Raw genomic sequence first — 24914 nt, 5'->3', positions numbered from 1 at the left:
ATAAATGATAATCATATATTAATTATTAAAATTAAAGTATTTTGATAATAAGAATAAGGATAACTGATAACTATATATTAATTAATAAAATTAAAAACTATATATTAACGTTTTTATTATTTATAAAGATAAAGATAGCTTTAATTGTTTATATAAAAGTTTATAATCTTTATCTTTATTTACTATCTAATAACCAACGGGTAATGAAAATTAAAAAAATAACCTTTTTTTTTTTTCTTTTAACGTTTTCTTTTACTTTTTCCGCTTATTATAACTATTTAATTTAAAATTTCGTTGATTTAACCATACGTAATACTTAAGGTTCTAACCTATTAATAAATAAATAAAAAATATTACACAAGTTTCTAACCTAATAATAAATAAATAAAAAGCAAAGTAAAATGTTATAATACATCAAAGTTCATTTTTTTTCAAAAACATATATTGACAACCAGGGGCGGACCTACGTTACAAGGAACGGGGTCCCCGGACCCCAATCTTTTTTTAAAAAGTAGTAGAAACGGTATATAAAATTGTCTATGGACCACATAAAATTATTTAGTTGGACCCCATAACAATGAAAGTCAGCCTAGTGCAGTGGTAAAACCTCTTGTTTACAAACAAAAGGTCATGGGTTTGATACATGTTTCTCCGTTTTTTTTTTTTTTTTTTTTTTGTGTTTTTTTTTGGACCCCATTGTCCAAAAATTCCTGGGTCCGCCATTGTTGACAACCATATGTGTTAACCGATTATATTATATTTAATCAACCCGTGTAATACACGTGTTTATTCGACCCATGCAATACACGTTTTTAAAGATGTAACTTTTTTATTATCTAATAATAGGAAAATGTCACGGAATAGTAACTAAGTTTTAAAAGTGTTCTAATTAGGTCATTCGTATATTTTGTCTAAATTAGATAACTTAACATTCAAATCGAGCCTTGTCCTTTTTTCCATGTGTCAAGAAAAAAATGGAGCATAAGATGTTGAGCTCGGATTATTTTAATATATGAAATTATATTTATTAAAAATAAAAACACTTTAATTACATTAAAAATTAAAAAAAAAAAAAGACAAGTTGCAATCCACATCACTCGAGTTAGCATCAAATAAAAGGGAAAAAAGAAATAAAAATCCACATCACCATGGTTACTTATGAAATAGATGAAAAAACCCTTAATTTTAAAGAAAAATGAATGTTGAGTGATCTGATTGGAACACTTTTGAAACTTAAGTGACTTAACTGGAACACTTTTAAAACTTGGTTATTATTATACAAAGTTATTCCAATAAAATATAAAGTTATATTTATTCAACCCATGTAATAGACGAGGTTATAACCTAATAAAATATATTTAAAAACCATCTTGACATTATATGATAGGAAAGAAACCGATGTGTAACTTAATATTTGAAGAAATGTAAACATATAATATCTTTTTTTTAACTTTCAGAAAAGTCTGATCGTTCGGGTATACTCATAAACAAAAGGTCACTTACACTCGCAATCACAATCACAGACTAAAGTTAGTGACTGCATAAAAGCTTTAGAATGTAATGAAAAAATTCGTGCATTATGTTTAATATATAAATTTATTCATTATATGTTTTATTGAAGATGAAGACTAATGAAATATAAATAATATCAAAATAAAAATAAAACAAAAGATAGTGACAACAAAGGGCAAATTTGGCAATTTCAAGTGAAGTAGGCCACTCAAGATAACATTATGCATCTTGGCAATTGGCATCTTGCTCACATGTACAACTCATAATATCTTGATTTAATGTTTTTATTTCTTAAAAAAACATATTCATATGCAATTATTAATTCCATTTTTCTCAAGTAACAATGATATGTATTTTTCATTTTTAATATATAAAAATCAAAGTCACCATCAAAATCCTCCGTTGCCTATCCTACATAAACCTATGTCCACTCTTCTTCTCACACAAATTCTTTTCATTTACAATATAAAGAAAATATAATAATTTTCAAGAAAATGAGAGAAATTCTACACATTCAAGCTGGACAATGCGGAAACCAAATCGGTGCAAAATTTTGGGAGGTTGTTTGTGATGAACATGGAATCGACGCGACGGGAAAATACAACGGTAACACTCATGTTCAACTAGAGAGGGTGAATGTGTACTATAACGAGGCAAGTGGTGGAAGATATGTCCCAAGGGCCGTCTTGGTTGATCTTGAGCCCGGTACTATGGACAGTCTGCGTGTCGGGCCCTATGGAAAAATTTTCCGACCCGATAACTTCATTTTTGGCCAAAATGGCGCGGGAAATAATTGGGCTAAGGGGCATTACACCGAAGGGGCCGAGTTGGTTGATGCAGTCCTTGATGTTGTTCGTAAAGAAGCCGAAAATTGTGATTGCTTACAAGGTATAATATTAATTACATAAATATTTTATAACAAACTTTAAATAACTTGTTAATTACTTCTTGAGTATTAATGAAAATGTCACGTGTTACAGGATTTCAAGTGTGTCATTCACTTGGAGGGGGTACGGGATCTGGTATGGGAACCTTGTTGATATCAAAGATCCGAGAGGAATATCCTGATCGGATGATGCTGACCTTTTCGGTCTTTCCATCACCAAAGGTGTCGGATACGGTGGTTGAGCCGTATAACGCTACTCTTTCCGTCCATCAACTCGTCGAAAACGCCGACGAATGTATGGTTCTTGATAACGAGGCATTGTATGATATATGTTTCCGAACACTCAAACTCACCAATCCAAGTTGTAAGTAACTAAAAAATCTCTTCATTTTTTAATCCTTATCTTATTTTTTTAATAATTATGTTAAATTTGTAAAAAAAAAAAAAGTACAAACTTTTAATCTTGTTTTTCTAATGGCTAACACAAACAACACTCTCTTTTGTAGTTGGTGACTTAAACCACTTGATATCAACCACCATGAGTGGTGTCACTTGTTGTCTCCGGTTCCCGGGCCAACTGAACTCTGACCTACGAAAGCTCGCGGTTAACCTAATCCCATTCCCCCGGCTCCACTTCTTCATGGTGGGGTTCGCCCCACTAACCTCGCGCGGATCCCAACAATACCGCGCCCTAACCATCCCAGAGCTCACCCAACAAATGTGGGACTCCAAAAACATGATGTGCGCCGCAGACCCACGCCACGGACGCTACCTCACAGCGTCCGCTATGTTCCGCGGCAAAATGTCCACAAAAGAAGTGGACGAACAAATGATCAATGTACAAAACAAAAACTCCTCATATTTCGTCGAATGGATCCCCAACAATGTGAAGTCAAGCGTGTGTGACATCCCTCCGACGGGGCTGGCAATGTCGTCGACGTTTATGGGGAATTCGACGTCGATTCAGGAGATGTTTAGGCGAGTTTCGGAACAGTTTACGGTTATGTTTAGGAGGAAGGCTTTCTTGCATTGGTATACAAGTGAAGGTATGGATGAGATGGAGTTCACGGAGGCCGAGAGTAATATGAATGATTTGGTGTCGGAGTATCAACAATATCAGGATGCAGTGGCTGATGATGGTGATGAAGATGTGCATGAAGAAGATGAGGAAGAGGAGAATTTATAAGTGTAAAATATGGGCATGGTTATTTGTTATTTTTATTATTATTATTATTATTATTATTATTATTATTATTATTATTATTATTATTATTATTATTATTATTATTATTTTATTTTTGAGTTTTTGTTTTGTGGGTGTGGTAAGAGTTTTGGGGAATTTGGGGTGTTTACAATTTGTTTTGGTGATATATTATTATTGATGTATATTTCTGCTATTATATGTTGATGTTTGTTATGAATAAAATAATTTTTAAGATAGATATTTGTGTTTTGTATAACGATCCGTCGGTAGCACCGGGAAATCCTAACAAGTTTAATTAAAAACTTGCCCGCGTGCGTTGCGGTGTGTACATTGCAAACATCGAATGGTTTAGTCCAAGTGTTACGTAATGAGTCGGTCAACCACATGAAAACGTGTGTTTTGACGTATCCGATACAACTCAATATAACTTATATACGCATTGTGGTTAGATCTAAACGTAAAGTAAATCGAATTTATACCGTGTAAAAGAAATGAGACTGAAATCGGGTTGGTTCGTTTAGAGGGGTTCCACCTAACCACTACAACACCATTAGGTTTGCATCAAGACTTAGCGGCGTCAAAACGTACAATAACTCGTACGTCAAAATGTAGACCAACAAAAAACGTACATAAAAATAAGCAAAAAAAACATATTATACCTAACTTGACTCGTTTTCGGAAAAAAAAAATGTTGAAAAGTGATTTTATACTGCTTACGTCGAAATGTGAATTTATACCAACACATACATAAAAATAAGCACATGAAAAAATAACGGTTTTTTATTTACATCATAACGTAATCCAACTAAAAAACATACATAAAAATAAGTATGAAAACGTATTATATTTGACCCGACTTAATTCTGGAAAACTTTAGGTCAAAACATGAGTTTACACTGTTTACGTTGAACGTCGAAACGTGAATTTATATCGTTTACGTTGAAATGCGTATTTATACAGACACGTCCATAAAGATAAGCACGTGAGATAATAGTTTTTTTAAAGTTAAGGACTGAAAACAAGGTGCCCGTGCATAGCGGCGGGACACCTTTTCTACTACGTGTTTTGTAAGTCCCAAAACAGGACTCACAACGATATCACACAAAGTTTGATTGGTGGCGGAATCACACAATCAAACTGATTCAAACAACAAAGAAATAAAGATGAAATAGAATAAGATCAAAACATAACTTGCATACAATCAAGATTCTCTTATACAAGTTACAACAATTGCAATGATCAACAGCCCTAAACCCTAAACCATAAGACATGAACAACTATTTATAGGGAGGGTTTAGTCCAACACTCCCCCTAAACCCTAAGCCCAATAGCCTCTAAGCCCATTCCTTAAAAGCCCACTTTAATAAACAAATAAACTAGCCCAAACACTACATATTAACTAATGTATAAACCTTAAGGGCCCAACAATCTCCCCCTAGGTTTATAACATTAGTGCTTCATGTAACACCCTTTCTATCAATTCAGGGTTTAACGTCTAGTTTACGAAAACAATCAAGTAATTAGGATTACATATACATTGAAAAATACTGGTTAATTAAAACCTTTTACAATTTAAAAGTTTACAACGTAATGTAATTAAGTTCGTCATTTAAAATATACAACGAAACGGTGTGCGGAAGCTTGTATCTAGATCGTGTTCGGTTCTTCGATGAGCTTGATCATCACCCGACATTCCAAGATATACCTACGATTTAAAAACCATCATAAACGTTCGTTTTGATAGTTTTATAATGTAATAAACCAAGTTCTTTAGGCTAAAAAATGAACAAACAACAAATCTACAGCAATTATGCCCGTCGCGTGCCGCGACGAGCTTATCCCCAGTTGTCGCGTGCCGCGACAGTGATCTTGATTGGTCGTCGCGTGACGCGACGGCCTTGTTTCGGCAGAAGGGTTGTTTTCTTTGAGCTGCAGATTCCCAGCTCAATTACTCAACTTATAAATTCACAAAAACGTGCATATCTTTCGAACTACATATCCGTTTTACACGATTTCTTTTCCTACGTAACCGTAATTTAATTGTCCATCATATGGAGTTAACATCCGACACCCGGATTGACAAAAAGTATGGGCTTTTAAGCTTTAAGCTTAAAATATAATTGCTAAATTTTTGACCCATTCATGTATTTATCAAACAAACAAGTTTGTTTGATCCCTATTTCTCATAAATCTCTTAAATTCAATATTGTCTATCATATTAGTCTCAATCACATGTTATTACACATCATTAACCCGTTTATGGTTATGTGCTTAATTTGACCCGCTAAGGGTATTAACGCACTTTTACGCATAGCCTCCTGTATTCAAGTTTATCATCACAATTTCTCATTTCAATTAAGTGGTATTCCGCCACAACTATTATGGTGGTGGATTTTAGGGGTCACAATTATTTATTCAAAATTCACTCCCTTTCGGTTGTTATTTTACGACATGAAGCTATTTTGTGGCATTTGATCCGGAAAGGATTTATACCTATGCTTCAACACTTAACTGGGCTTTACTTTATCCTAATACATGTTTCTAAACGACTCTTAAGGGTCATTTATCCGATTTACCCATCAAGGGCGTTTTGGTCAACTTTAGTCCCTCGTTTACGGCGAATGACTTCTATCAATATATTTGACCAAAATTTCACCTTTTGACCATATTCTTACTTATACATACCTGGCTCGGGTCAAAGTTTTAACCCGTTAAAATACCTTTCGCTATTAATCACTAATTAATAGTTTCGCGAACTTTATAGCTCTTCCCTGTGATCATAAAACTCATAAAGCGATCATCAGTTATTATAGTCAAGTGGTGTTAACAACACCATTTGACCCGTTTAGTCTAAATGACCATTTATCTTAATAGGATGGCATTTTGACACCATCTCGCCCCTTGAACCTATCCCGGTTTACACCGTGAGTTCTCATTATTTAGAAGACATTTATTAAATTATTTGACCCGTTAAGACTTACACCCAATAGTGTCTTTTCACATCTTTTATACTATCCGTCAACTCGTGTCTGGATATTTATTTAACCACTTTTACCCGTTACGATTCACCCCATAACGTATTGTTTCGAATTCCTTATTTACTAGTCTTCACCCGACTAGTTTACCATTTTACTCCCCCTTTTTACCATAACTTATGGTTTTTCGTCAGTTTTACTTATTCCGACTTGCATTGTACCATGTCGGAACATCATATTTCAAATACTTAACATAATTCCCAATCAATATTCACAAGTAAATGTACCGTAATTAAAAGGGGTGTAAGGTTAACTTACCTTGCATCAGAACTATGCTTTACTTTTCCTTATTGATTCGTTTGACCCGTTTCGTCCTCAAGCTTCCACCTAGCTCGTTTAGCGTCAAACTAACATCATCATTCACAAGGTGGTTAGATTAGTCATTAACAAATACGACTATTCCACCTTACGTATTTTCTATGTCGAAATCATTATTCGACTTCATCATTGATTAAATTTTAACTTTCTTCTAGTTAACTACCTCTAATCATATAATATGTGAAACTAATTAAAATCCACATTATGATTAGAATCCGTATCATCACTTATCACCCCTAATAAATCAAATTAGGAATTTATGCGTTTTGTTCAAAATTTTGACATACGAACATTCGTTTAGGCATTTTAACAAACACCTTGCGGGCAAGATTTTTATACTTCTTTTATCAAGTTCATATCTAACTTTTCACCAAGTTTTAACATCAAAATCAAATCTCTATGTCTAGTGTTCATGAACTACAACTAGAACTTATATCATAACATCAATATTCATCAATTTAACACCCTAATCCAAGTGTTCATCACAATGACATAAAAACCCACTTAGCACCTACATAACTAGTCAACCGAAACACTAATTTATGGTGCTAAATTAACAAGTTTACATCTAGGGCTTGTTCCTAGACTTGTGCTCATATCAATTGTACTACAACATTCATTATTCATGCCATAATTTCATTCTTGAATGTTAATCAAAATTTTGAAATATCATCAAATAGCAAAATTCAACATACCTTTCGATCCCTATGCTTAGGTGATCACGAATTTGTGTCCATGCATTGATTTAAGACTGAAATCGACCTTCAATTTGATGAATTGGATTGAGTTAGGGTTTTGGCTCCTTGGAGCCCTCCTGATCGTACGCACCCTCACACACACTTAGTGTGTGTGTGTGTTATGTTTTATTTTCTTATTTTTAATAAAATAAGTTTCCCCCACTTGGTACTATTAGCCCCTCATGTTTTGTTTTTATAAAAAGGTTTAACTATTTCAAGTTTCCTTTATTATTCTAACAACACATAACTAACTAGGTTAATATTCCTAGTCACTTAGTGGGTTCAGGAAGTCATAACCCGTTTTATTTTAGGTCTCGTTAACTCGGGCCTTCTATATACTTTGTTTTCTCAAAGTATTTATCTTCCGTTTTAATTAACATGGAGTTTATTTATTTAAATCCTAATATTTACCGGGTTAATTTTTACCACTAACGGTATTTTACCCGTCTTTACTATTAACGTGGTTTGATTACCAAACCCGTTTTTGGGGTGTTACACTTCATCAGCTTGACAGTCCACCAGGCGCATTGTTGCCATACAGAGGAATAACATCAACAAATAATATGTTTCCGATCACGTTCACCCCGCACTCATCCAGGATTTTGTACACGCTTCATATTGTTCGTTGGTGTGAATCTGATGCTCACTCAAGACCTTAATATCCTCTTCATGAAAACTAATCAGATCCAGTGTGTCTGCTAACCGAAATGAATTTTCTTTGGTCACAATCACCGCTTCGCCCATGTACGCCCAGAATGTGAAGTTCTTTAGCACACCTTTAGCAAATTTAGGAGCGACTGGAATAACCTTTTCCTTATCAGTAGTGGCCAGATTACTGTCTTGATTGTTCGTTTTGTATGTGGATCACGAACTCCATGGCTTTTCTTCAAATAAGATTCAGCAAATTCTATTGCTGCAAATCCTGTTTTTCATGATAGAACAAAACATTTTGAATTAGATCTTTTCTTTTTGAGAGAAAAGATCCAGAATGGTAGTATCAAAACCGCTGGTATCAAAACAAATAATCAAGTTGCTGATATTTGAGTTAATTACTGTTTTCGTCCCTATGGTTTGTCAAAAATCACTATTTCAGTCCATTAGTTTAAAAATTGCGATTTCAATCCCTGTGGTTTCACTTTCGTAACCATTTCAGTCCACCTCGTAACCATTTCAGTCCCTGCACTTAACAGAATAATGGATTGAAATGGTTACGAAAGTGAAACTAAAAGGACTGAAATGGTTACGAAAGTAAAACCACAGGAACTGAAATCGCAATTTTTAAACTAATGGACTGAAATAGTGATTTTTGACAAATCACAGGGACGAAAATAGTAATTAACTCCTGATATTTTTACTAAAAGGATCGTTGATTACACAACATAATTTGGTGTGTAATTGGCTTAACATGTTTGATGATTTGAATAATAAAGGGGGGGGGGGGGGGGGGGGTTGTTAAATATATAATACTTTTATGGCTTTTGTTATTTTTATTATTTTTCTTTTCTAATTATGTTCTATTTCTTATGTTTTGTTATGGATTGGATTGAGCGTTGGGCTTGTTGATTGGGCTTGGAGATGGCTTTGCTTGGGCTTGTTGCTGCTGCTGTTAAAAGAGGGTTTGTTGGATCAGTTGTGGGTCGGTTACAAATGCTGGTTATCCGGATGTCTCTCTAGGCTATATAAATACTATTTGTCTCTAATTCAAGTGCATTATTGAGTGTGAAGTTGTTACAGTTTCTCTATGTTCTCTCTCTTAGGGTTTACTCTTTAGATCAGATTTCATCATTGTTTTACAAGATCTTAGTGTTAAGATCTTGTTGTGAGTTTAGAGCTATTGTTCAAGAGTGTCGCAGATCATCTAGTTGATGATCTGCTTGTAAGGAGAATGTGAGAGTTGTACAAATCTTCGTTGTATCAGTTTTTGGTGATTGTTTCAGTGTTAATAAAGTTTGTTCTTAAGATCCATGTGTTTTGACAGGAAAACAAGTAGAGAACATCATTTGAGTGACTTAAAAGAAATTAAGAAATATAATTGATCCAAAGAACCCTTAATGTGTCTTACATTAGTGAATGGAATTTTGATTATTCTATTTTACGTAATTATTTTCATAGCTTAATGTCTAGGACCGGCCCAAGGGCCATTTAAGTGAAGCAAGGGCTTTGAGCCTCCAAAAATTTAGGGCATCCATTTCAAAAAAATAAATAAATCTAATGTGGATATTAACATTTATTTAATTTGATTGCCAAATCGATATGCTAAAAATGAAAACCCTGGTCTTTTTTTCTTTTTGCCCCGAATCTTGAAACTTTAAAAGTCACAAGTGTGGAATAGTTAGATAAAAATGAGGACTTGTCCAACACAAAAATAAGGCCCACGTAATAGTTAATATTGAATATAAACAAAGGAATAAAATTTAATACTTTGATGACATAATCAAAATCAATTATTTTCATGATTTTTTTTACTTACACAAGAAAAACTATTGAAATAACATATTTCATAAACCCAATCGAAGACTCCGGATTTTTTTACTTTGCTTTGGGTCTCCAAAACGGTTGAGTCGACCCTAGACTCCGGATTTTTTTACTTTGCTTTGGGTCTCCAAAACGGTTGAGTCGACCCTGATAATGTAAAAACTCAGAAATGGTCATGGCTACACCTAGACTTGCTGTTGCTATTATATAGTTTATCTTAGGTGCAGGTGCCATTAACTATGATAAGTTGATAGGTTGCTAATTGAGTGTAATGAGATTTTCCAATTTCATATGTTGTTAGGTGTTAAAACACAACCTAGTTAGGCAGTTAGAATAAGCAAAACAATACTAACACTTTAACACTGACTGTCATTGAATGTAATATGTAATAAACCTATATTTCGTTTATTTATACAGTTATGTATTTTATAATTTTTTATTGTTCAACCCGTGTAATACCCAAATACATAACCTAGTTCAGATATAAACACATACTTGACAATAAAATAAAGAAAGAGAAAAAAACAGATAACATAATGTAAAATCATATCAGTATTATACAAACCCAATTTATAGAAAACTAAATAAACATTTACACATAAGGCTAAGCAAATGTAATAATTAGTGATAATCAAATATAATGAAAAATGGGGAGGAGAGTGGATTATTAGCTACATAAACACATGTAGGGCGGTAGTGGTGTGGTGTTCAATAATCGAACCCTAACTGATTAAATTGAAAATTGAAGTGAAAGCCTGTAAAAACCGAACCAAGTTACATATGGGGTTTTTGATTCAGTTTGTAATCGAAACCAAATCGGGTTTTAGGTTTTCAGGTCAGTTTTCGATCCAAATTTGGTTAAAACTGAACTCATATATACCATTACTAGGTTATCACCCGCGAACTTCGCGGGTAGAAAAATTTACTTTATATTAATCGAGTTATGTCATTAAATAAAATAAAAATACATGTTTTCAAACGTAATTTTTTTATAATTGTTTTGAATTGAAAGTTGTAGTCAATGGGTTGCGAGTAAGGTCAGAAACTTCGGGCAAGAACCGGAGGCAGAAACTTGCATCTCTGAACGACCCATGAAACAAAAAAAAAACTTTTATTTTTTATAATAAAATATACACATGAAGTTGTTCGAACCTGCAAAACAAACTCATTTAATTAAATTTAGAAGTTAATTAAAAGTTTAAATTAGAAAATATAAACAACAAAAACTTTATTCATTAAAATATACACATGAAGTTGTTAACCTGAGCTTCTCCAACATCTCTGCATCATCGACATCGCAGAGTACATCCAAAATCATTTAACATCCTAAACCTGTAACAACCACCCAGATAAGAGACTTAATCTTCCAAGTACCTCGAATGGTTTGTCGGATCGTTCAAAATCCAGTATGTTTAATGCAACTTCACAGCTTTATGAAACAATCGGCTCTGAATCTTTGGAGAATTCCTCAAATAGAGATATACATTGGTCATCTACGAAAATGGTTTATTAAGGTCAGAAACATCAAGTTTTTCATAAAAGTGTCCCGAGTCAACCAACACAGCCGTTTTGACCCTAAAAACCATGTTTGACTACCTACCCAATATAGTCCATTTTCCACAAAATATTATTAAAAAAGTATAGTAGATTTTAGAAGCATGGTTACCTATATTTTTGGTTTTAAAAATGTGGCAACTCTCTCTCTACCCTCTTTTCTGTGTGTTAAATTATTCTTTTTTTCCTTTTCCTTTCAGTTTTTTGTTCAGAATATAATTCAGATTATAACAACCTCTCATTTTTTATACTTAAATGTGAATCTAATTGTTCAAACTTATTTGTCTACAATCAACAAAATCTCATATAACCAGCAATTCCATGCACAATCAAAGGTGTCACAATCAAACACAAACATAATTCAATCTACACATTTCTCAAAACACAATCTCTAACATCACTAACCTGTAGCAATAATTCAAAACCCTAACTAATGTGTTGTGCACTCACTAATATCTGCTACACATGTCTCACTTATTCATCTTCACAACTTCAAACACATCTTATCTAACACCTTATGCCAATCAACAAAATCTCATATATACATAAACCTTGAATATTACTCAAACACATCTTATTTAATGAATCAAAATAAAAACACATAAACCTTGAATATTACTCAATTTATGACTACTATCCCACAAAACAAAACTTTGTCAACAAATTATACTAACTTATGCAATGGTAAACCATAAAAATAACAAATTAATTTAGATGATTAGCCTTGCAGAAAACCCAAATCGGGAAAGTTTACCAGAATTGTTAACGAAAAAAATCAGACTCAGATTGGGTTACTCAAGCGGATATTAATCACGAAAAAAATCAGACTCAGATTGCCATTACTTCAAAATTTAAATTTAAAATAATGATTGAGTTCAAAATTTAAAATTTAAAATCTGAAAATCAAATCACTAATATCCAATCCCGTAAATCAAGCAAACTTATTAGGAAAGTCTAACCTTTCAAATTTAAATTCAATTTACAGTTTCGAAATTTAAAATCAAACACATTAATGACAAACTTTCAAATCTAATAAGTTCTGTTCAAACTTATTTGTCTACAATCAACAAAATCTCATATAACCAGCAATTTCATGCACAATCAAAGGTGTCACAATCAAACACATACATAATTCAATGTACACATTTCTCATAACACAATCTCTAACATCACTAACCTGTAGCAATAATTCAAAACCCTAACTAATGTGTTGTGCACTCACTAATATCTGCTACACATGTCTCACTTATTCATCTTCACAACTTCAAACACATCTTATCTAATACCTTATGCCAATCAACAAAATCTCATACATCAATCAGCGATACAATGCACAATCAAATACCTCACAATCAATTTCAAACATCAATCAATATACAAAATTTCTCAAGGCACAAATTTTAATATCACTAACCTAATGCGCTACTACTCAATAATGTGTCGGTGCCATGAAAAAACATCATAACCTTAACTAATGTGTTAACTTACCAAGGATCAAGGCTGTATATTTTCCCAATGTTGTTTGTCCGACGCATCGTCACAAATCTAACAACCGAGTCAATCAAATTATTAGTTAAAACCCAATAAACAAAGTATACTAATATCCAATCCCGTAAATCAAGCAAACTTTATTAGGAAAGACTAACTTTTCAAATTTAAATTCAATTTACAGATTCGAAATTTAAAATCAAACACATTAATGACAAACTTTCAAATTTAAATTTAACATAATAATTGACTTCGAAATTGAAAATTTAAAATCAAACACAATAATGGTTTATTTCAAAATTTAAATTTAGAATAATGATTAACTTCAAAATTTAAAATTTAAAATCTGAAAATCAAATCACTAATATCTAATCCCGTAAATCAAGCAAACTTATTAGGAAAGTCTAACCTTACCAAGCAAAACCAACCGACATGGTACCAATTTACAGCAATAGCAAGCATATCTCTGTCCAACATAGTTGCAGGGAGAATTTACAAGTCGCTTTCAGATGTAATTGAAGGCAAAGAAGGAAGAGTTCGCGAGACTCTGCTTGGTAAACGAGTCGATTATTCAGGGCCAAAAACTCCGGACCATCCAAAATAAACACCTAATGAATCAAAATAAAAGCACATCCCTAAAATTACAAATAATATAGTCAAAGCATCTCATAAAAAAACATGAGGGTTTCAAAGCATTCAAAATTTAAAATCAAACACAATAATGGTTTACTTCAAAATTTAAATTTAAAATAATGATTGACTTCAAAATTTAAAATTTAAAATCTGAAAATCAAATCACTAATATCCAATCCCGTAAATCAAGCAAACTTATTAGGAAAGTCTAACCTTTCAAATTTAAATTCAATTTACAGATTCGAAATTTAAAATCAAACACATTAATGGAAAACTTTCAAATTTAAATTTAAAATAACGATTGATTTCAAAATTTAAAATTTAAAAATCAAATCACTAAGGAAACATACCAAAAATATAGGATCATATTACTCAATCAACTTTAACAACGAATAAGAGTTGTTTTTAGGATCCGTAACTGCAAATGAAGTAACCATTGTTTTAAAAAATATATAATGGTAATATATTTATAGAAACAAAGACTATTTACAGAAACCGAATCATAATTCCGAATACAAAAATAATCTTTAACAACAGTAATCTGTTTATAGAAACAAAAACAACTTTAAAATTGAAATCAAAGGCATCTTTAAAGAATTAACAACTAACTAAATACAAAATTTATAACTCAATGACTCACGATAAATCATCATCAATAATTTTAAGACATTGACATATGGAAGTTGTTCTCCCCACAATAAGGTTGCAAAATCATATGGTATTTCCTATCAGTCGAAACAAAAAAAAAACATATAAGTTGCAATAACTTATTGTGTGCACAAAACTGAAAACTTAAGAAACATACCAAAAATATAGGATCATAGTCCCCAATCAACTTTAACAACGAAGGAGCGTTGTTTTCATGATCCATAACTGCAATGGAAGTAACCACTGTTTTAAAAAAAATATAACGGTAATCTATTTATAGAAACAAAGTCTATTTACATAAACCGAATCATAATTTCGAATACAAAAATCATCTTTAACAACACTAATCTATTTATAGAAACAAAAACAACTTTAAAAAGAAATTAAAGACATCTTTAAAGAATTAACAATTAACTAAGTACAAAAATCATAACTAAATACAAAAAATTATAACTCACAAAACAAACCATAAGAACTTCAAAAGATAATCACATAAAATTTCAAATTAACACCTAAAGACAAAAATAAAAAAGAAAGACTATACATATCAAAAAACAAACAACACCAACAAAACTGAACTAACATGTTTTTGGTCGACGAACAATTCGAAAAATATAGGATCATAGTCCTCAATCGACTTTAATAACGAAGGAGCATTGTTTTCATTATCCATAACTGCAAACGAAGTAACCATTGTTTAAAAAAAATATAACGGTAATCTATTTATAGAAACAAAGTCTATTTACAGAAACCGAATCATAATTTCGAATACAAAAATCATCTTTAACAACGCTAATCTATTTATAGAAACAAAAACAGATTTAAAAAGAAATTAAAGACATCTTTAAAGAATTAAAAACTAATTAAATACAAAAATTATAACTAAAATACAAAAAATTATAACTCACAAAACAGTGCAAGATATACCTTTTCTTCAACTTCTCATAGGAACCCATTCAATAGTTCCTTGTAGGGGAAGGAGTCTGAAAGAAGCTCTTCACCTAAAATTACAAAACACAAAAAGTTTGTGAGATATGCAACTCGAGTACAAAAACAATAGTCAAAGACTCGAAGCATCCCTAAAATTACAAATAATATAGTCAAAGCATCTCATAAAAAAAACATCAAGATTTCAAAGCATACAAAATTTAAAATCAAACACAATAATGGTTTACTTCAAAATTTAAATTTAAAATAATGATTGACTTCAAAATTTAAAATCTGAAAATCAAATCACTAATATCCAATCCCGTAAATCAAGCAAACTTATTAGGAAAGTCTAACCTTTCAAATTTAAATTAAATTTACAGATTCGAAATTTAAAATGAAACACATTAATGGAAAACTTTTAAATTTAAAATTTAAATAGAAACCTTAATTCCAGAAAAATTATCATACTAAAAATAAATCACTAAAATTTAAATTTGAGGTTTCAAAAAAAAATCATTAACGAAATTTAAACTGTGACAATCAAAATAAGGATTTTTTTATTAGTACTCAACAAATGATCATTAAATAATTAATTAAAAGTGTAATACCATATAAGAAAACAAATATTATATAAATTTTGATAAAAAAATAAATTATATACATCAAAATTATTTGTCATTCTATTGTAGTTTCCATTTTACTTAAATATGATTGTTAATTAATAAAGAAACAAATTTATCTAAAATAACTTTAATATGTTATTGCATTATAAATGGAAATATTATTTTACAAAACTTTGGAAATTACGAATAGACAAAATCGACCAAATAATTTAACATAAATAAATTATCATTGTTTTGTTAATTATTATAAATTTTATAAGTTTCCTAAAATTAATAATAAGTTAATAAAAATATAAGCTATACATCTAGAAATAAGTCAACATAAAAATTCAAACATCAACTTATTTGGTAATTTGACTGTTATGTTTTATCGTGTGTAAGATATATTCAATTGTTGTATTTTTAAAAAAATATATATAAAACTAACATTCGTATTGAAAAAAATACATAAGTAACTATCATAATTCGAACAAAATATCAAATCAGAAATACTCACATCAGAAAAAACTATGGAGGACAGACTCGGTTCAGAAATAAATATCTATAACTGCAAAGGAAGTAAGCAATTTTAAAAAAAATATAACTGTAACATATTTATAGAAACAATGTCTAATTAAAGAAACAGACTTGTAATTCAAATTTCAAAAATTAACCTTAAAAAACAGTGGTCTATTTATAGGAAAAAAATAAATTTTAAAAAGAAATTATATGTTTCTTTAAAGCTAAATTGAACAAATGATAACTGAAAAATCAAAGAATATGAACTTCAAAACATTGATAACTTAATAAGAATAAAACACACTATATATATCAAAAAAAAATGATAAACTAACCTCTGTTGCTTGACGAATGGTGGGATTCAGATTGTTATAACGGATGTAAGGAATCACATAAAAAAAATACAACAACCAAAATCATTAACTGCGATAAATGTGGAATAGATGATTAAGAAAAACCCGGAAACTTGATTTTATACATAACAAAAATCAACAAAAAACATCTGATGTAGATTTTGGTTTAAGAAAAAAATAAACATGTTCAATCTCTTAGATTAAAGATGTATACTACATAAACAACCGAGTAAAACAACATACCTTCAAGATTTATGGTATGATCTATAAAATCAGAAAAAAGAAGTTAATATAGTTAAAAAAAATTAAACATGTTCAATCGCTTAGATTAAAGATGAATACTACATAAACAACAGAGTAAAACAACATACCTTCAAGATATATAGGCGGATCTACAAAAAATCAGGTAAAAAAGGTTAATAGAAGTAGAAAGATTAAACAAAATAAAACATCATAAAATCTTTGAAAAATCTGAAATGACTATTAAATCCTGAGACTACTTTTCCAGCTTTGCTTTCAAATACAAACCTTCATTGTTCTCACAATCACCCATACGCGGTTTAGTGGAAGACAGAGAAGAACATAAATCCACATCATAAACGGCATCCAAATTACGCTTAAGTTCATTCTCCAGCATCTTCTACCCAACATTGTATTAAGATTCTGATAGTAGTTAAAATATAAATGAAAGCGTATTAAGATTCTGATAGTAGTTAAAATATAAATGAAACCATAATTTAAAATGAACAACAAAATATAAATAAAAATTTAGTTGATAAAATTAGAAAAATTAAAATAATAAATTTTGCTCACTTTTCCTTAAATGTCAGTATCTGATCAAAATTGTCGTTAAATGAAAAGCCGTGTACCATCAAAATTTGTAGATATCCCCCATTTACCTGTTATTAAGTAACATAAATACACATCACATTTACTCGAGATATTGAAGCTTAAGATTGAGCCGTTTTCAAATTAACATGAGATTGAACATTTACCTTGCATAACCCAACTTTGATCAAAACAAAACCTCAATTGCAAATAGAAAACTGTGACAATCAAAATAAGGATTTTTTATTAGTACTCAACAAATGATCGTTAAATAATTAATTAAAAGTGTAATACCATATAAGAAAACAAATATTATATATATTTTGATAAAAAAAAATAAATTATCTACATCAAAATTATTTGTCATTCTATTGTAGTTTCCATTTTACTTAAATATGATTGTTAATTAATAAAGAAACAAATTTATCTAAAATAACTTTGATATGTTATTGCATTATAAATGGAAATATTACTTTACAAAACTTTGGAAATTACGAATAGACAAAATCGACCAAATAATTTAACATAAATAAATTTTCATTGTTTTGTTAATTATTATAAATATTTATAAGTTTCCTAAAATTAATAATAAGTTAATAAAAATATAAGATATACATCTAGAAATAAGTCAACATACAAATTCAAACATCAACTTATTTGGTAATTTGACTGTTATGTTTTATCGTATGTAAGATATATATTCAATTGTTGTATTTTTTAATAAAAATATATAAAACTAACATTCGTATTAAAAAAATACATAAGTAACTATAATAATTCGAACAAAATATCAAATCAGAAATACTCACATCAGAAAAAACTATGGAGGACAGACTCGGTTCAGAAATAAATATCTATAACTGCAAAGGAAGTAAGCAATTTTTTTTTTAAAATATAACCGTAACATATTTATAGAAACAATGTCTAATTAAAGAAACAGACTTATAATTCAAATTTCAAAAATTAACCTTAAAAAACAGTGGTCTATTTATAGGAAAAAAATAAATTTTAAAAAGAAATTAAATGTTTCTTTAAAGCTAAATTGAACAAATGATAACTGAAAAATCAAAGAATATTAACTTCAAAACATTGATAATTTAATAAGAATAAAACACACTATATATATCAAAAAAAATATGATAAACTAACCTCTGTTGCTTGACGAATGGTGGTATTCAGATTGTTATAACGGATGTAAGGATCACATGAAAAAATACAACAACCAAAATCATTAACTGCGATAAATGTGGAATAGATGATTAAGAAAAACCCGGAAACTTGATTTTATACATAACAAAAATCAACAAAAAACATCTGATGTAGATTTTGGTTTAAGAAAAAAATAAACATGTTCAATCTCTTAGATTAAAGATGTATACTACATAAACAACCGAGTAAAACAACATACCTTCAAGATTTATGGTCTGATCTACAAAATCAGAAAAAAAAGAGGTTAATATAGTTAAAAAAAAATTAAACATGTTCAATCGCTTAGATTAAAGATGAATACTACATAAACAACAGAGTAAAACAACATACCTTCAAGATATATAGGCGGATCTACAAAAAATCAGGAAAAAAAAGGTTAATAGAAGTAGAAAGAACAAAGATTGAACATACCTTTAAATACAAAGGAATAACATAAATTCAACATCAGATCTTCATTCGGAACATATAATAACGAAGATTTAAGTTCGATTTGGTGTACGGAATAACATAAAATCAACATCCGATCTTCATTCAGAACATATAATAACAAAGATTTAACTTCGATTTGGCGTATTTACCTTTGATCTTGATTCAATGTTGAATATCCGGTGAGAAGATGACGATTCTAGAAGAAAGAGAAGAGAGAAAAGAGTAAAGTTGTGGTAGGTATGTATGATTGTTATGACAATTCACATAGGTTTTATATGATCCGAATATATTCCGGAAAAAAAACCCGACCCAATACATAAAACGGATCCCGCCTCTTTTCTATAGAAATTGTGAATGTAGAAAGCAAAATGGGATTTCCCTCCCAAACCAAATTGCCACATCAGCTTACATGGCCAAAGACAAATGCCACATAGCCCAAATCCATCTCATTTATATATATATATAGATATTTAGCACATATTCTACACAATACCATAATCATACTCTATATTAAGTAACTTCAACTTAGCCCAATACCATAACACAGTTACACATTGAGGTGCACCAACCGGTTAATTTCAATAACCGGATGATCTGGTTAATTACTTTAATCGATTCGATTAATAATCGGTTAATTAACTTGTTTTTTTTTTTTGCCTTTTTTAATATTTCGGATAACCGGTTTACCGGTTGATAACCGGTTATTTGTGCACCTCTAGTTACATAGTAACACTCATTAGACCAGAGTCATCACTCCTCAACTCACTTGATTGACTGTTATCAGGTTTTGTATGTTTTTGTTTTGGCTTTAGACTGTTGGTCTTAGACTATATTAATGAAATGTGTTGTTTGAACTTGTTGTTGGTCCGAACTATAAACAGAAACCGAGACTACATCATATGTAATAGTTAGGCTACACGGTATGGGGTCGTCCCCCTACCGTCCCGGTCCGGCGACGGTCTAAACACCGTGCCCTCCCCCCACGTCGCGTCGTCTCCGTCGGTAAAAGGACGTTGGCGACGATCAAACGAAGACAAAAAAAAGTGGGCCCCCGAATTGAATATGACCGTTTAAAAAAAATTCAAATTCTTAATTATTAATTTTAAAATAACGGTTAGTTTTTTAATATTCCCCTATTTCACTTCCATTTTTATAAATACTCACCTCTTTTACTCATTTTTTCACAACTTTTCACCCACTACAATCTCACATCTCTCTCACATTTTATAACCGCTCTTCCCTCTTTATAAAAAAACTCATCTATTTTTATACCCGCTAGCACCCCATCTCTCTATAAAAAATTATCATGTCTTCACCTTCTCCCATTTCTTCAATTTCTTCTATGTCTTCATCGTCTTCGTCTACGTGGTATTCATCATCTTCGGAAGAGGATGGTATTATGCACAACATGATTATGAACGCGGCTCAGATCTTCATGGCGGGTGATGAAGCGTCGTCCCAACGGCTAACTAGACGAGCAAAATATAACCGAGACCAAGAAGGTATTTTACTTTTTTTTCCTTATGTTTTATATAGATTTGAAAATATATTTTATAATTAATTTTCATTTATGTTTCGTTTTAAATTTATAGCCGGCCACGTTAAACTAGTAGCCAATTATTTTGCCGACGAACCCGTGTACTCACCCGAGATTTTTCGACGTCGGTTCCGCATGAGTCGTCCACTGTTTTTACGTATTGCAGGCGACATGGCCCAGTCTGATCCGTTTTTTACATTGCGATACGACGCTAGGGGGCAAATGGGTTTCAGTAATTTACAAAAATGTACGTCGGCCATTCGCCAACTTGCGTACGGTTACGCACCCGATGCATTAGACGAGTATATTAGGATGTCTGAAAGAACCGCACGTCGATGTTTGCACAAGTTTTGCGAATGGGTTGTCAAATTGTATAGCAAGCGATACCTGCGGAAACGGAACGCAAACGACGTTCAAAAATTATATCAAGCACACGAACAGATACATGGTTTCCCAGGAATGTTCGGGAGCATTGATTGCATGCACTGGCCGTGGCAGAACTGCCCAGTTGCCTGGCAAGGTCAGTATAGTAGGGGAGATCATGGACATCCGACTATTATTCTAGAGGCTGTTGCGTCACAGGATCTCTGGATATGACATGTTTTTTTTGGTCTACCTGGTTCGCTCAATGACCTTAACATCATATACCAGTCAAAGATATTTGAGGATGTAGTGGCGGGTACAGGTCCACACACAAGCTTTATTGTTTCGGGGGTGGAATACAGGCGAGGTTACTACCTAGCCGATGGGATATACCCAACGTACTCGACAATCGTTAAAACTATTCCGCACCCGACAGACGACAAAAGAAAAAAAGTTTGCGAAGTATCAAGAAGGTGCGAGAAAAGATATTAAACGGGCTTTTGATGTTCTACAAAAAAATGGCACATCATTGAACATCCAGCACGTTCGCAAACACCAAAGAGGTTACGACACATTATGTACGCTTGTATCATCCTTCATAACATGATCATTGAAGACAAAGGTAGAGCGATATGCGAGTACGACGAAAACGCGTCTACTGGAAATTCTGTTCCAGTTAGTAGGGAACAACAAGATTTGAACATGTTCGTTCTACGTAACGAGTACACACATCATAACCTACAAGCGGACTTGGTGGAGTACATATGGAACAACGCTCAAAACGAACCCGACCACGACATGGAAGACGAAGACTAGTAGCTTACTGGAATATATTAGGATATTTTTAAGTTTATGTTTTTTTTTAAATTTATTTTTTTAAGTTTAATTTTTTTAAAGTTTATGTAATGTTTTTTAATATTAATGAAAATATTTTGTTACTTTATTTGTTAAATGTTAAAAAAAGTTGAAGATTAAAAAAAATAAAAAAAACATAAAAGTGGTGGAGGACTATGACTAGGACCGTCCTCCCATGCCCTCTAGTTTTGGAGGAAGATACATCCTTGGGAGGACTATGACGTGGCGTCTACGTGGCGTATCATCCTCTAAGGATGGACCATCACCATACTCACTAGCCTTAGACTATTCTCATTCACAACCCAACCCAACCTAACTTTTAATAAAAAATTAAATTCTCTCTCTTCCACCTACACACCCCAACCCAACCCAACCTTTCACATTCATTAACAATAACTTAAACCATTTTTTATTAAATAAATATGGCTTAGGTTATAATTTATTCTATAAAATTTATTATAACTAATAAAAATGTTTGTATTTTTTAACTTTATTATTTTAAATATAAAATGTTATTAAAAATAAAAAAAATTATCAAAAAATCTAACAAAACAATAGAATGTTGACATGTGGCAAATAAGATAATGTTAGATAAAAAAACAATTAAAATATTATATCAATTTTTATAAATTTTATATCTGTATATTCAGAAAAAAAACTGTGATTTTGGATTTTTAAAAACAGTTAAATTTTATAAGTTATTAGAGATAATCTAATTATATTTATAAGTAATTATGTTAGAAGGAAAAAAGGAAATATAAACAATTATTTTTTTAAACAACTAAAAGTTACTTATTTTTAATATAAAAATTAAAAAGTTAAACAATCAATATATATATAATATACTGGAAAATATATATATTTTTTTCAAACGAACTCCGTTTTTTAAAACATTTATATATCGTAATGTTCACAAATTTATTTTAGGAAATACGGTGTATTTAGTTTTGTTATTAAGTTTAAATATTAAAAATTATTTGAGTAATTAAATTATTGGAGGAATTGATAGTTAGAATATAAAATAAAAAAAGAAAATTAGAAAATGAAACCAATCCAATTTTGACAAGTGGCAAAAGAGCATGAGCAACCTCTTGCAACTTTGGGTTGCTTGGTCAACTAGGTTGTGAAGAAAAATAGAATTTTTCTTTTTCTTTAATTTATTTAGACAATCTAGGTTGAGAGAAAGTCACCAATGGTGATAGTGTTACAACTTGTGTCCTAAATATTATAAAAAGTTTGAAACATATAATTTCTCTTATTTTATATCACAATTTGGAGATGGAGAGACCAAAACTCCCCTTGTTTCTTTGCTTTCTTAAAACAAAACTTCTGAAAGATAAATTGTAATATTCATTTCTTAAATAAGAAAAATACTATGCATTACTTAATAGATATTTAAGCCTTTTAGTAACGCTATCCACCATAAAATGCAATAAAAAATATTAAATTACGTTAATAAAGTAATCACAAGTCACATATTTCAACTATAATTTTTCTTAAAATTGTATGAAAGTTATTTTCTATTTGAAAAATAATTAAAAAAAAGTAATTTAATTTGTATTCTTTGTACATTAACTAGTTGATGCCCCGTCCGCGTTGCGGGGTGATGGCCGAATAATGAGCGAGTGTTAGTTAGCTCATTGACATGAAAAACAATTAAATCGAGTCAACCAGTTAAAACAAAACACTTTTATAGTTTTGATAAAAAAACTAAAACAATGGCAATATTGTAATTGTTAACTGAGGGGAAGTTGTATTTTTTAATTGAGGTAAAATTTTAATTTGAAAAGGCTAAAGTATGGCAGTACTGTAAATTTTAACCTGGGGCAAAATTGTAAATTTTCACAGGGCTAAATTTGTAATTTTAAACTTGGGGTAACAACGTAATATAAATTTGAACTAAGGGTACAATCATAATTTTAAGCTTGAGGCAAAAGCACAATTTTATTTTGAACCGAGTGCAAAATCGTAATTTTGAGTTGGGGGCAAAAACATATTTTTATTTTGAACTGGGGAAAAAACGTAATTTTGAATTGAGGGCGAAATCACAATTTTTAAACGGGGAAAAATCACATTTTTGAACAGAGGGCAAAATCGTAATTTTTAAGTGGGAGCAAAAACAAAATTTTATTTTGAACTGGGGGCGAAAAGGTAATTCTGAGCTGAGGGCAAACTCACAATTTTATTTTGAATGGAGGGAAAAATCGTAATTTTGAGTTGAGGACAAAAGCGTAATTTTATTTTGAGCTGGGGGCAAAACCGTAATTTTAAAGAGTGAGAAAATCGTGATCTTAGAATGGATATAAAATAATAAACTGGTTGGTCCAATTAGAGAGTGCGAAGCAAAGTTGTAATTTTGAATTGAGGGCAAGATCGTAATTTTGAGATGAGAACAAAAAGCATAATTTTATTTTGAGCTGAGGGCAAAAACATAATTTTAAAATGGATATAAAATAATAAACGTGTTGGTCAAATGGGGGATTGCTCCCCCATTTGATTTTTGTATATGTAGGAAACTAGTTTTTGCCCCGCCCGCGTTGCGGGGCAATAAACCGAATATTTCTCTTTCATAACATGTATGTCTGTATAGAGGGCAAAATCGTAATTATATTTTGAGCTGGAGGCGAAATCATAATTTTAAACTGAGAGCAAAATCATAATTTTGAGCCTGGGGGGGGGGGGGATCATAATTTTATTTTGAGCTGTGTGCGAAAACGTAATTTTGAGCTGAGAGCAGAATCGTAATTTTCAGGTAGAGGGAAAACCAAAATTTTATTTTTAACTGGGGGCAAAACCGTA

At 31.0% G+C, this 24914-nt stretch overlaps 1 protein-coding gene and 1 long non-coding RNA gene across 2 annotated transcripts; one reads left to right on the top strand and one right to left on the bottom strand.

Moving 5' to 3' along the window:
• The first annotated feature begins 1943 nt into the window (after positions 1-1943).
• On the top strand, positions 1944-3840 carry LOC110867693 (tubulin beta chain). Its single transcript, XM_022116697.2, has 3 exons — positions 1944-2400; positions 2493-2762; positions 2905-3840. Exons 1-3 carry the CDS (start codon positions 2007-2009, stop codon positions 3582-3584), a joined length of 1344 nt encoding a protein of 447 aa, XP_021972389.1. The 5' UTR covers positions 1944-2006; the 3' UTR covers positions 3585-3840.
• Positions 3841-5219: 1379 nt separating this feature from the next.
• On the bottom strand, positions 5220-7776 carry LOC110867694. Its single transcript, XR_002551791.2, has 3 exons — positions 7651-7776; positions 6896-6984; positions 5220-5307 (listed from the first exon to the last, which is right to left on the bottom strand). It is a non-coding gene; the product is annotated as an uncharacterized LOC110867694 (long non-coding RNA).
• Positions 7777-24914: the final 17138 nt, after the last annotated feature.

The sequence above is a fragment of the Helianthus annuus genome, chromosome 7, assembly GCF_002127325.2.
Source record: "Helianthus annuus cultivar XRQ/B chromosome 7, HanXRQr2.0-SUNRISE, whole genome shotgun sequence".
NCBI classification, from domain to species: domain Eukaryota; kingdom Viridiplantae; phylum Streptophyta; class Magnoliopsida; order Asterales; family Asteraceae; genus Helianthus; species Helianthus annuus.
Note: the sequence above shows the minus strand (reverse complement) of the source record. Positions and strands in the feature narration are given on the sequence as shown.